This window comes from Panthera leo, chromosome B4 (genome assembly GCF_018350215.1).
Source record: "Panthera leo isolate Ple1 chromosome B4, P.leo_Ple1_pat1.1, whole genome shotgun sequence".
NCBI classification, from domain to species: Eukaryota; Metazoa; Chordata; class Mammalia; order Carnivora; family Felidae; genus Panthera; species Panthera leo.
Genome location: NC_056685.1, coordinates 140,539,382 through 140,552,831, shown reverse-complemented (window position 1 = coordinate 140,552,831; position 13,450 = coordinate 140,539,382). Strand labels below are relative to the sequence as shown.

Here is a 13,450-nt window from a genome sequence, read left to right as displayed (position 1 = left end):
TTTGACGTTTGGTGTTCAATGAGGAACATCTTGTTTCATTTGTATTTTCATTAAGTGTTTAGTTTATGACCGAATTTATATTCTCTTTTGGTGTCCTTGTGAGTCAAATTGATGAATCATTGCTTTGATTCAGCAGGAAGGATAACAGGGCTGTGGAAACGCTTTGGCTGGCCTTTGAGGGGTTTTGAAGTGAGCACTCCCTCCACGCAAGTGTTTTCACACACCCTTTGCATTTTACGGCCCCTGCAAGGGTCCTGTCTCCCGACGGTCCTGCAGATGCCACCGTCAGCCCTGGCCCCCAGCTGTCCCCTCTCTTTCCCTCTTGAGGTGACTGGAGGGGACACCCGTGCCCCCCTCACCCCCGCCCTTGGCAACAGTTTTAATCGGTCGCTGGATGCGGTCGGCACGCGTGGCCTACATAACGCGTAAGGACCTGAGAGGTTTGCTCGGCGTATTTCCGTGTCTGGTCTGGTAGGCCCTCGAGTGAGTTAGCAGCGGGTGGAGGCTGTGGGCGGCTGCAGGTCGGGCTGGGCCCAGCAGACGGGGGACAGCATGAGACGGCAGTGTGCGTGGCTGAGAGTGGCCGCGAAGGTGTGGACGGCGGTCTGTGAAGAGCGACCCCGTCATTTCTGGTTTCTACGATGAAACGTTCATGCGCTCCTTTGAAGCTAAACTCTGAGTTTTTCCGTGTTTTAGATTAAATAGGATTGCGAATCAGGTGGCCATTCAGCGGAAGAAGCAGTTTGTGGAGAGAGCCCACAGCTACTGGCTGCTCAAAAGGCTGTCGAGGAACGGCGCCCCCCTGCTGCGGCGACTCCAGTCCAGCCTGCAGTCCCAGAGGAGCACGCAGCAGGTACGTGGTCGTCCGCCCTCAGCGTCGCCTGCCCTCCTGATGCGCTGAGCGGTCCCTGCGACCCCCGGGAGCAGCGCCTGCTGGAGGCTGCGCGTGTTGCCAGCCCGTCAGGCCCCAGGCCCCAGGCTCCCCGTCCGCGAGCCCCGGTCCGGGCCGCTTCTAGAAGTGCAGGAGGACCCTGTGTGCCCTGGGCTGTCTCAGCTGCGGGTTGTGCGAACGACTCTCCTCTGTCTGTGTCACCTCGTGTGTCTGGACATGTTGGGGACGCCCAGGGAAGTCATTACCGTGCTGGCCACGTCGGGTGGGAGCCACGGGAGGTGAGGCCTGGGCCCCTCGGACGCATGCCTGTGTGCTGGGCTGGGAGTTGGGGTTTGGATATGTGCAAGGAGTGGTTCGTTTTCAGGGCTTTGCTCTGAAGGCCGTTTCGCGGTGACCGCAGTGGGCGGGGAAGGAGAGGAAAGCTGGGTGAGCGAGAAGAAACGGGGCTTGCTTTTTTTTCTTAAGCTTCTTAATTTATTTTTTGGAGCGAGACAGTGCGAGCAGCGGAGGGACAGAGAGAGGGAGAGAGAAGGAATCCCAAGCAGACTCCGTGCTGCCAGCATAGAGCGCGATGCGGGCCCCCAGCTCAGGAAACCGTGAGATCATGACCTGAACTGAAACCAAGAGTCTGACTGGGCCCCCCGGGCGCTCCAGGAGTTGCTTTTTTTTTTCTATTTATTTATTTATTTTTAATTTTTTTTTAATGTTTATTTATTTTTGAGACAGAGGGAGACAGAGCATGAACGGGGGAGGGGCAGAGAGAGAGGGAGACACAGAATCGGAAGCAGGCTCCAGGCTCTGAGCCATCAGCCCAGAGCCCGACGCGGGGCTCGAACTCACGGACCGCGAGATCGTGACCTGAGCCGAAGTCGGCCGCTCAACCGACTGAGCCACCCAGGCGCCCCAGGAGTTGCTTTTTAAAAGCAAAATGAAACAGGCCATTGAATTTTAGTAAATTTGGTTTGTAGAACCATCTGATAGTGTGAAGCAGTTCTGAAAGAATGAATTTAGAAAGTAAGAAATTGGCTCTGTGAGATGTCACAAAAATAAATTGAATACAAAAATGGCTTTTCGGCGCATCGCCCAAAATTTTGGGTTGGCGCACTTGATGTTGAGGGGAGCGGGCGGCTCTGTAGGGGGGAAGAGCTGTGTCCGCGATCGGCCTCGGGCTGCGAAGCCCGGAGGACGCAGCAGAGAGCGGGCCCCCCGCGTTGCCTGTCCGCCCCTCTGGGCACGTGCGGGGACTGTCCTTCCAACACATTCACGCCGGATGGCTGCGGCTGCCATGCTGCCGTCACCTCGGAGGCTGTCTGCATGCTCGCTCTCTCTCTCGCTCTCTCTCGATCCTGGGTTGCCAGGTGGCCGAGTGTGTCGGAGGGGACGCAGATGCGGTTGGACACCGGATCCACCGGGGTCCCGGTCGGTGGGGTTCTCCGGGCTGGAGTCAGCCCCTCTGCTGTGCTCTGGGCTTGGGCCACAGCTTCCCGGAGGCTGCTCGGCCGTAGCAGGTGCGAACCCGTCCCTCCCAGTGCGGCAGAGCCGCGGCCCGGAGAGCGTGCGGCCGTGGAGCGCGCGGACAGCTCGTTCGCCCCCTCCCCTCCGGGGAGAGGCCCTCCCGTCTCTGCCGATCCCCCTCCTGGTCACGGCCGGAGACCCGGGCGAGCGTGTCCCTCTCCACCTCCCTGCCCCTGGCCTGGGGGATGGGGCCAGCCCTAGGGAGCCCGTCATCTGGACTTTTTCTGATCCTATGGTGACACAAAAAGGTGAAACGTGAACGTGTTTAAATGCTCGGTTAAAAAACCTTACGCATCTTAACATCTTTTTTATACTTTCGAAAACCACAGCTAAATCGAAGATTCTGGGCCTCTCTGGGGTTGCTCTTGACCCTCTTCCATCTGGGGGAAGGAAGGGTGTGCTTCTTGGGCCCGATGCCCTTCTGAGGGTGTGGTGGTCCGGGCCAGTGCCTGGTGCCCGCAGCGCCATCCGAGTCACGTCCATGGACGGTCCCGCGTGGCTGGGGCAGAGGTGCTGGGTCGAGCATTCCAGTACACTGAAGGGGGCCCACTTAATCTGAAGTCTTGGCTACGCTGGGCGCATGTGCACGTGAGGCCCGGCTGTGCGAATGTCCCGAGGTGCACTGGGGTCGCGGACCGCTGTGGATACATCCCTTGTGTCTTAAGCGTGCTGCCCACCCTGGGGACCGTGTGCATCCCACACACGCTTGGGTCTGGGGGTCAGGATCCCCGGTTAACCTTACGTCACACTGGGGGTCTTTGTTAGCGACGGCTGCTTCGATCACATGCTGTGTGTCCCTCCTCCCTTTGGGAATGGAGTCGGTGTTCCCCTTCGGGGCTTTGTGCCCATGGGACGGGTGAGCCAGTGGAAGCGACCGGCCTGGGGCTACCACGTATGAAATCAGTGTGTAGGGACAGGAAGAGGACATGTGGGAGTGTTCGCGTCCTTGGCATGAGGAACCGCGTGGATTTGAGTCTGTATGACTCCAGCGTTGACCCCCTGGAGCGCACCTGGCTTGGCCCGCGGGGGCGAGTTAGTGGCACGGTTGTCGGAAGCTCCCCCGTGTGGCTTGCACAGGCACCCCCGTTTGCCTCCCTCTGCTCCCAGACGGTGCTTTCCTGCATCACGCTGTAGGGGCTGACTTCTCTGCAGGGTCCGGAACAGTAATGTTCCGCACGGAACATGTGGGGCTTGGTGTGATGTTCACGTGGTTTTGAAAATTCAGAAATACTTGATGTCAGGGTTTAACTTTGTATTTCTGGACAGCCGCTCTGAGCTGGGCTGTGGAGGAGGTCGGGGCAGCCCTTCCCTCCCGTGGCTGACCTGGTGGGGGACAGATGGGTGGACGGGACGAGCTGGTTTGAGGGTGAGGTCGCTCACGTCCGGGCAGACGAGGGGCGTCAGGTTGGCCTCCCGGGTGCTGCTGGGCACGGCAGTCTTCGAGGATCCGGCCGGGCTCTTCTGGGCTGGCCTTGAGCGCAGGGTCCCTGTGGGCACCTTCCTGGGGACCTTCATGGCGACCCCCTCCAGAGCCTGTTCTCACCGTCCTGAGATCCTGGTTTGGGTGAGGGTCAGTGGGCAGGGGGAGGGCGAGGCTCCTGTCTGTCTTGTTCTCAGGCCCTGGAGCCAGCAGTGCCTCCTGCTGTCACAGGTGCGTCTCTGGTTCCTCTCTGCTGGCTTTAGGACAGCACAGTCCCCCTCCTGTGCTGGGGGCACGGCTTCTCGCCACCCACCCTGCTGCTGCAGGCGTGAGGCTCAGCACTGCGACCTGGTTTCCTCCGTGCACCCTGCCTTAGGGGCAGGGAGCCCTGCCTCTTTGGGGTCTTACGTCCTTGGTAGCACCCTGGCTCGGGTAGATGTGCTGGGGCCCTCACCCCTTTGGGCTGGCCTGGCCTGCCCCCCTCCCCCCCCCCAGGCGTCCTCCCATTTGTCAGGTGGAAGGTGGCTAACGTGATCTTCTAGCATTCTCTTTCCTGGTAGCATTTCGGTACCAGAAACCACTTGGCCTTTCTCCTGCTTTCCGGAGTCTTCCGGGATAGGTTTTTATGTAGGAAACAAAGATTGCTGAAGAGCAGAGTCCAGAAACTCAGGCCCTTTTATGTAGGTGAAGCCGTGCGCATTGGGGTCAGGTCCTGTGCTGCAGGCCGTCGTGTGAGGAGAGCGGCCCTCGGCGGCAGCCCTGTCGTCCCCCGTGCGGGGCATGAGTGCAGCAGGGACACGGCAGGTGGCACCCACCAGCTCTCTCCTGCTGCGTAGGGTCACCAGGCTGAACACCCTTTTGGTTGATGTTTTCAGACTGTTCATTCAGACTAATGGACAAGGTGATTTTCAGATGCTTTTGGGGGGATTTGGTTTTCTAAATCTACTTTTTTATTTACTGACCAGCTGTTTATACAGCTGCTGTTAATGTTAACTTAATGCCTGAGATTTTTACAATTTTTTTTTTCTTAAAGTAGGCTCCAGGCCCCACGTAGGGCTTGGTGGAACCCACATCCTCAAGAAGAGACTCTCTTTCTACCAACCGAGTTACTAACTGCCCTGTTCCATGCCTGACACCTTTATTTAAAGTTTCTTTATAATCTCTACACCCAACGTGGGCCTTGAACTCACGACCCCGAGATCAAGAGTCGCACGCTCTTCTGCCTGAGCCAGCCATGCACCCCCACCTGAGACTCCAGTAACATTAAAAGAGGTTCTGTGATTCGCATCTGGCGGATGGATGGTGAGGCAGCCTCTCCCTAGAGCCAGAGAGCGCCTGGAGGGGAGGCTCCGGCCCAGCCTTCTTGTCCCCTTGCTAGTGGGGAGAGTCTGCGTAGCCTGGTTGATGGTCGTCTGCCCACAGGCCCTGTGGTTGGGGCATCGTGTCGCAGCCCCGTGCTTGTGGCCTCAGAGGCAGGTGCTCTGCGCTCGGACAAGGAGGGAGGGGCATCCAGGGGATGGAGCCCTGCCTGGTGGGTGTGCTGCTTTAGCTCTGTCTGGGTGGGGGGGCCTCCAGGGGCAGAGTGGTCCAGAGAGAGCGAGAAGGGGGTTCGATGAGCGTGGAACACGCTCCGGAATCTGATGGTGAGCACCCTGCCCGAGGCCGTGGGTGTGCGTCCGTCCGCAGGAATGGTGAGGTGATGCCAGCCGAGGTGGGGACTTTCTCTCGGCCCAGGTCACACGTATGCGGTTGCAGTAGGCGTCCTGGGCTGCTGTGGCCTGGGGGCCCCAGGCAGCTGTTGGAAGCCCGCATGGGGACAGATGGGAGCGTCTTAGTGGAGCTGAGGTTCGGGGACAGGTGGAGGGGTGCCCTCGCCACGCCCCGACCACCTCTTCCTCCGCCGCCTGCCCCGGGCCTGCCCGAGAGCTGTGATCTTCAGCTGAGGCGCAGACCGAGAGGGGTCTCAGCTCCTGGCACGTGGTGGTGCTCGCCGTGTGCCGCGGTGGAAGGTGGGGTCTGTAGGTGAGGACAGGAGGCCGCCGCAGGAGCAGACGGTGGCCCCTCGGCCTGGGCAGACCTCGAGGGACAGGGAGGGAAGGGTGGGCTGCGGGGGAGCCTGGAGGAGGGCCCGGCGCCGGGCCAGGCAGTGAGGGACACTTGGATGGGAGCACGGGGGGCCTTGGGTTGTAACTTTCTGGAGGTGGCGTGTCCCCCCACCCCCCGTGCGGGGAAGTCCTCTCTGGCCGTCACGGGGACGTCCTCGGCTGCCACGGGCCTGCTCACTGGTGGCCCTGTCTGCTGTCGTAGCCCGAGCGTTTCTTCCTGGCGCTGCGGTCGGAGGTGCGCCGGGCAGGGCTGCCGTCGGTGTGCTGTCTGCCGCCTTCCACCTCTTTGCGTTTTGGAGGTGGCGTTTCTGTGTTTGAAGACGCCGGAGTAGGGATGGTCGTCTGAGGTGGGTGGCACGTGTGTTCCTCCAAGGAAGCACCGAGTGGCGACCACGGGCCGCCGGTTTCAGAGCCGTTGGGCGTGGGCGCCCCCCCACTCCCCTGCAGCAGTCTCGGCCCCGGGCTCTGCTCCCCGGGCTGTCCCGGCCACTCCCGGTTTCCCATGACCCCTGCTCCGGTGCCGGGGTCGGGATGCCCGTGTCCGTGCGCGCGCGCGCGCGGGGTCTCCCCCTGGCCCAGCGGGGCCGGCAGACGCCCCTTTGGCCCGCGGAGACCCCGTGGCGCCCCGCGGGGCGAGTCCGCGCTGGGTGGGCGCCCCGGCCGGCTCGCGGGGCCGGCACGGTCGGCGGCTCCCCCCGGGAGGGTCTGAGGCCGACTTCCGGTTAATTTCCTCAGAGAGAAAACGACGAGGAGATTCAAGCTGCCAAAGAGAAGCTGAAGTACTGGCAGCGGCTGCGGCACGACCTGGAGCGCGCGCGGCTGCTGATCGAGCTCCTGCGCAAGCGGGAGAAGCTCAAGCGGGAGCAGGTGAGGCCCGGCGCCCCTCGCAGGGTCCCCGCGGGCAGCGTGAGGGCTTCCGGGCGGCGGGGCGAGGGGGGGCGTCGGCCCCCAGCCTGGAGGCGGGGGGGGGGGGGGGGGGGGGGGGGGGGGGGGGGCACCGCGCGGGGCGCGCCTGGGGAGAGGCCGCGGTGGGGGGTGGGGCGCGGCCTTCCCCGGCGGGCGGTGCGGGGAGCGCGACCGCGTGACCGCGCGACCGCGTGACCGCGGGCCGTGTTCGCAGGTGAAGGTAGAGCAGATGGCCCTGGAGCTGCGGCTGACGCCGCTCACGGTGCTGCTGCGCTCCGTGCTGGACCAGCTGCAGGAGAAGGACCCGGCTCGGATATTCGCCCAGCCGGTGAGCCTGAAGGAGGTGGGTGCTCACGCGCCGGCGTCGGGGTCGCCCCGCGGCTTCTCCGGTACCCGTTCCCTAGGTAGCGCGTTAGCCTGCTCAGCCGCTAGGCGTCGGTTTCTACTGGACGTGGGTTTAAGCTCTGTCTCGTTAAGACAGTGAAAACGAGAGGTGAAAGTCGCCTCTCAGCGAGCAGCCGGGCAGCAGCCGGTTGGCGGCTGTCCGCGCAGATGAGCGCGCCGGTTGCCGTGTGTTGGGTTTAAGGAGCTTGAGTGAGCGGGGCCCCTGGCGGGACGTGGGGTCTGTACGTGGCGCCTGTCGGCGCCGCCCCCGGGGGTGCGAGAGTCCCCAGGGCCGTGCGCGTGTGCGTGCGCGTGTCTCGTGTGTTACGTGGCGGGTGTATTGCTTGTGTAGGATGAATAAGCGTCCTTCTTTGTTTGTAAACGATTATTTTTCCTCCCTGAAATTAGGTACCAGATTATTTGGATCACATTAAACATCCCATGGACTTTGCCACAATGAGGAAACGGTTAGAAGCTCAAGGGTATAGACACCTCACTGAGTTTGAGGAGGATTTTAATCTCATTGTAGATAACTGCATGAAGTACAATGCCAAGGACACGGTGTTTTATAGAGCCGCCGTGAGGCTGCGCGATCAGGGCGGTGTTGTTCTGAGGCAGGCCAGGCGCCAGGCCGACAGCATCGGCTTCGAGGAGGCCTCGGGGATGCACCTGCCCGAGCGGCCTGCTGCGGCCCCTCGGCGGCCTTTCTCCTGGGAAGACGGTAAGCACCAGCCCCGGGCGTGGGCGCAGGCGGGCGAGTGTCCTTCCCCGCAGGCTGTGTCCGCGAGGCCCGGCGGGGCTAGCGCGCGGGCCGCACGCGTACTGCACGTTTGCTAGTGGCCTTGTGAGGAGGGGAAGGAATTGACTTCCTAGACGTGTTTTTAACCCAGCACTCCCGAAGTACCGTGCTTTTAGCACGCCATCCACGTAAAAATTGCCGAGCATATTTTTCACGGGCGTTTACTTTGTCTTTACCACGTGCTGTGTATTTTGCACGCCTAGCACCTTTCTGTTCCCAGCGGGCACGTTTCGGGAACCTAGAGGGACCCGTGTGGGCAGTGGGGACAGCCTAGGTCTGCCTGCTACAGGCCGAGAAGCAGGTCAGCTGGGGTTTGCACCCTGGGCGGGCCCCAGTCTGCTTCCGAGGATGCCTGTGGCTGAGGAAAGGCCTCAGGAGTGGCCGTGTGCCGAGCCCGCTGGACTCCGGCCGCGCGGGCTTCCGAGCGCGGGCGTGTGGCCCAGGTGCGGCACGGTGGTCTGTCTGTTCACTTGTTCCCGTCCTTGGGGACGGGGGCTGGTCCCTGTGCCTTGCTCTGGCCACCACGCCGCAGCCGCTAGGCCACCTCCCTGGAATAAGAAGGGGCTCGCAGGCTGCCGCGGATCGGGTCTTTGAGGAGACGGGCGAGTGGGTGACTGGTGTTTCCTCAGCAAAAGTCTGACAGTCAGGTTTCACTAGGGGTAAGTTCATGGCTGAGAAGTCCTAATGTGTCTCCTCAGCGTTCGTGCGGGGAGATGGCCGAGCTAGCGGGATGCACGTCACATCCAGTCTGCTTGGGCAGCGGCCGATTTCACGCCGTGCCGACGCCCACAGGCCAGGCCATTATCTTTAGGGCTTCAAAGGACGTGATTTTTGTTTACGTGAATGGTTTTGAGGCTCTGTCATTTGTGAAGTGGTGCTGGAGACAGCAGGGCTGCAAGCCGGCTTGTTGTGCTTCAGGCTTCCTTACGTATTTATTTCACGGTACCGGTGTCTCGTTACTTCGTGAAAAGCACAGATACTTTAGCAACACTTGTTTGTGGAGGAAGGTGCCGCTTGCTCCTGGTGGTTGTGCCGTGGCTTCTGTCTCCCTCTCGCTCCCCGTTTTATCTTAGATCTAAAGAGTGGTTTCTTTCTTGGCCACCTTTCACTGATCTAAGGTAATTTTGTGCTTCATAAGTTTTGTCGTTTTGTTGAAACCAAGAACCCTAGGGATTTTTGTAGTAAACGTGCCCGAAATGGAAAACTACCAGCGTATGGCGTGGCCCAGTTTTAGTAGAGCCACACGGCGGTCTGGGTCCAGAGGTGAGCTCAGACAGGAGCTGCGGTGGCCAAACAGAGTCTGCACGGGTGGCCCCGGGCTTGTGGTCAGCGGAGCCCGCCTCCCTTGGGGGCGGCCCTGGTGGGCCTCTTCCACCGGTCTTCACCAGACAGCGTGGTTCGGGCGCGCGCCGGGAGAGGCGCTAGCCCTCCTTCCGCGCACTGTGGCCCTGTGTGCCTGGCCGGCCAGCCACAGGCGTGCGAGCTTTCCTCCGGGGGAGTCCGGACAGCCACGGGGTGAAAGCTGGTCTCCCTGTGGCAGTGCCCGTCGCGGGTTTGGAGTGAGCGTGGAGGGGCTCGTGGGGCGCCCCGCGGGCAGGGCCTGTGCTGGCGAGGTGGTCTCGGGGGGCACCGGTAGCCGATGACTGACGGGGTGTCCTTCGACTTCAGTGGACAGGTTGCTGAACCCAGCCAACAGGGCCCACATGGTCCTAGAGGAGCAGCTGAGGGAGCTGCTGGACAAGCTGGACCTCACGTGCGCCATGAAGTCCAGCGGGTCTCGGAGCAAGCGGGCCAAGCTCCTGAAAAAGGAGATCGCGGTCCTTCGGAACAAGCTGAGCCAGCAGCACAGCCAGCCCCCGCCCGCGGAATCAGGTATTGGAAGCTTTGAAGAGGAAAGTGCTCAGCTGGGGCAGGAGACGGGGGAGGAAGGTAAGCACACGCTCGGTGTCCGTCCCTCCCTGCCCGGGGTCCCCACCGGGCTGGTTTCCTGTCACAGTCGGTGCCACCGTGCTGCATCTCGGCCTTTAGGTGGTCACAAAGTTGAAGACCCAGAATAAGCCCTCTTTTTCCAACTCGTTGCTGAAAGACTATTTAGAAACGGTGGTCTAGGCCTCGTACGCCCCCCAGAATGGTCGTAGGGTAGACGTGGCTTCTGTGACAAGAGCGATGGCTGTTTTCGTTGGTCGTAGCAGCTCCCGAGAGGGCCGTGATGCCACTGTCACGTGAATCCTCCCCTCTGGCGTCCACAGGGTGGACGGTGACGCACACGCCGTCGCCAGGGAGCGGGGAGCTGACCTGGAGCTGCCTGGTGGGCCTCCGACGTGTCACACCCCCAGCGGTGACAGCTGGCGACCTTAACTGGGGCCTACGTCCGGGAGAGGAGCTGGACACTGGGGACGGGTCCGTGGATAGGAAGTAGTTGGGAAGAAGCGCGTCCCCCCCGCCCCGGTGCTCGCGTGAACCTCCGCCCCGGTGGCTGTAGGTGGCGGGCCTTGTGCTCGGGACACGCGCTGTCAGTGGTTTGAGCACCTGGAACCTGGTGGAACCTGCTAGAAGCAGCTCCTCGCTGTCCTGCGCTCTCCTGATCGTAGAGTCCGCCCCGTTCGGTGTCCCGGAAGGGAAGGCGCAGTGAGATCTCACACCGGCTGCTGGCGGTTCGGCTCAGAGTCCGAGCTTTCTCTCGGCGCGTCCAAACTCGGACCGCAAGAGCAGCGGGACAGGCGCGCGAAGTTGTTCTAGTTGGCTCGTGGGAAAAGGGCTTACGCGGGCCGTGGGCGTCTGTCGGCGGGGGCGGCCCCGCGTGCAGCCAGTCCCAGGAGGGGGCCGTTGGTGGTGACCTTCCGTCCCCCTGAACCTGACCCGGTCCCCCTGTGGCGCTGCCCCGCGGGGCGGCTCCGGCCCTCGAGCTCCTCTTTCTCCTGGGAGTGGCCGCTTGTGCGCACAGCTGAGACTTGTGCGGCTTCCCCTCACACCAGGCCTGGTTTGTTTCCGCTCACAGGGCCTTGGCCTGGGCCCCCCGAGTGACAGATGCAGGCTCTCGGTCCTCCCTTGTGGGGGACGAGAGGAGGGGCCGCGTTCTTCGCCGGGGAAGGAAGGACAGGTCTGAGCACTTGCTCGCAGGGGCTTTGCCCCCCCCCCCCCCGCCCCGTCGGCACCCACATTGCCCTTGGGGGTCAGGGCAGCCGCAGTCATTAGGCCTGCAGTGGGGTGTGTGTCTTCCTCCCTTCTGTCCACCCCCTCCCGCTGCCCGACAGGCGCTCCGGCTGAGCTGCTCTTTCGCTCGTCGTGGAAAAACCACTCTTGGCACGTTACTTGCCCTGAACAGAGTGAGTTGGGGGAAAGCTGGTCGACCGGTCATTCACGGTCGTCGGGAGGGCTGGTCCGGACGCGGTGTCTTCCCCGGTCGTCCGGCCGTCTCGGTGCACGGCTCGGGGTCCCCGCCGGGCGGGCGCCCCCCACTGCAGCCCACGTTTGCTGCTCTGTGGTGCCGGGGTCATTCTGAAGGAAGACGGCGGTGAGGTCTAACAAAAGACGGCCTGGAATCCGTGTGGAGCATCAGGTCTCTTGTTAAAAGTGCGTAAACACGCAGAAAGGGTGTCTCCCTCGTGGCTGGGGGGAAGGGTGCTGGGGAGGACGAGGCCGCCTTCAGGGAGGCCCTGAGGAAGCAGCAGGGCCTCTGGACGGGGGTGGGGGGGTCCTCCCGCGGAAGTTGGAGAAGACGGGCAGGGCAGACACCGTGAGCGGGGGTAGAGGGCAGCTCGCCATCCTTCCCGTGAGGCCAGAAGCAAGCGTCTTCCGAGAGACCAGGTGCGGGACGTCGGTGGCATCCGCACACCTCAGGACGCGGTCTGCGTCGTAACTGGGCGGGGGTCGTGCCTGGGTCGGGCCCGCCGAGGCGCCCCCTCTGAAGGGAGTCCCCGGGGGCGTAGCCCTTCCTCCCACCCCCCGTTTTGGGGCCAGAGCCCCGGCCTCGGCTCTCCGTGCCGATGGCGCAGCTGGGTGGGCCCCGTCCCCGCCGCAGGCCCCGTCAAGGCGCCGGTGGGCTCGTGAGCTGCTCGGGGCGCTTGGCCCGCTTCTACCCGGAGTCTGGTTCCAGGTGACTGGCTGGGTGCAGAGCAGTGAAGACCGTGGCTTTGGGAGGACGAGCTGTGGGGCTGGCAGGGCTCAGGGCGCTGTCACCGAGCCGCCGACCGGGGCTCTCGTGTCCCGTCACTGGGATCTAGGCCGTACTTTGAGCTCTGTCGTCACGGGCCAAGGCCGTGCCTTTCTCTCTTCCCGAAGATGCAGCCGGGGTTCTGCTCGGCCGCGGGGTTGCGCTTTGCGGGGCCCTGCTTTCCCTACACGAGTGACACTGGAGCGTGCGAGGGCCCCGTCGCGTTTACGAGAGGTCTCCCTTGGTCTGCGGTGTTGTGTCTTTCGCTTTCTCCCTCTGGGATCGCGAGCGGAGGAAGCCTGAGGCAGGGGTGCTGGTCAGGCGGCGCGCGGTTGTGGGTCGGAAGCGGCCGATGCTTCACACTGGAGTCTTCCCGAGCTTCCCGTGGCTTCGATGCAGACGCGTTCGGTCGGTGTTGCCGGGGAACAGCTGGTCTTGCAGACGTAACTGCGTTTTTGCTGATTTTTCCGGAGTAGCTAGTTTCAAGTAGGCGTCCTGAACGGGGAGCCGTTGTGTTGTGAATGAGTGGTCGCTTAGGTTTACAAACGGAGAGGTGGATAGAGTTCATTCTAGAAGGTAATTGAGCATCTCTCAGATGCAGTAAGATGATACAATTCTTAGCAGCCCGTGAGCTTTCGTGAGAACATTCGTATTTGTTATTTTTTCAAAAGTTTGTTTATTCATTTTGAGAGAGAGCACGAGAGAGAGAGAATCTCAGCACAGAGCCTGACACAGGGCTCCAGTTCACGAACCGGGAGCTCATGGCCTGAACTGAAATCAAGAGTCGGACGCTTACCTGACTGGGCACCCCCCCAGGTGCCCCACGTTCGTACTTGTTACGAACTCCAGTATGGTTTCTGCTCAGGGTCCTGACTGGGATGCCGCCTCTGAAGGGCCGGGCAGCGCAGGGTGTTGGCTGATGGGGTGCCGTGGGGTTCACCAGGCACCGGTGCTGTCTTCTGTCTCACCGTACAGATGAGGAAAGTGAGGCTCAGGGGCTCAGCGACCCACCTGGGTCTCGCAGCTGGAGGTGGCGGTGTTTGTACCTGGTCATCTGAGTAGCCCTTGACCCCTGGCCCCCTCCGCCCGCCCCGTTCATACCCCAGAGATGCTTCCAGTGAGCTGCCCAGGCCGACCGCAGAGCAGGGACGATGGACAAGCAGAGTGGTCATGGCTGTGCCCCAGGCTGCCTTTGGGTAGAAGGAGGGGTAGGGAGGCCCTTCTGATGAGGCCTCGACCTTTGCTCCTGGCGAGGGACGCGAGGGCAGGAGAACGC

General features: G+C 62.3%; 1 protein-coding gene across 6 annotated transcripts in view; it reads left to right on the top strand.

Moving 5' to 3' along the window:
- BRD1 (bromodomain containing 1) overlaps window positions 1–13,450 on the top strand; it is a 42,729-nt gene that overhangs the window by 16,681 nt on the left and 12,598 nt on the right. For 4 of the 6 annotated variants that reach the window (XR_006205185.1, XM_042948150.1, XM_042948153.1 and 1 more), the window contains 5 exons: window positions 697–853; window positions 6,668–6,799; window positions 7,053–7,181; window positions 7,631–7,943; window positions 9,690–9,950. Coding sequence is in view for 5 of the 6 variants with exons in the window: in XM_042948150.1 (XP_042804084.1) it covers window positions 697–853; window positions 6,668–6,799; window positions 7,053–7,181; window positions 7,631–7,943; window positions 9,690–9,950 (992 nt within the window). In the remaining variant the exon portion in view is untranslated. The remainder of the gene's footprint in view (window positions 1–696; window positions 854–6,667; window positions 6,800–7,052; window positions 7,182–7,630; window positions 7,944–9,689; window positions 9,951–13,450) is intronic. The other 2 variants (XM_042948152.1, XM_042948149.1) reach the window with 1 other exon arrangement.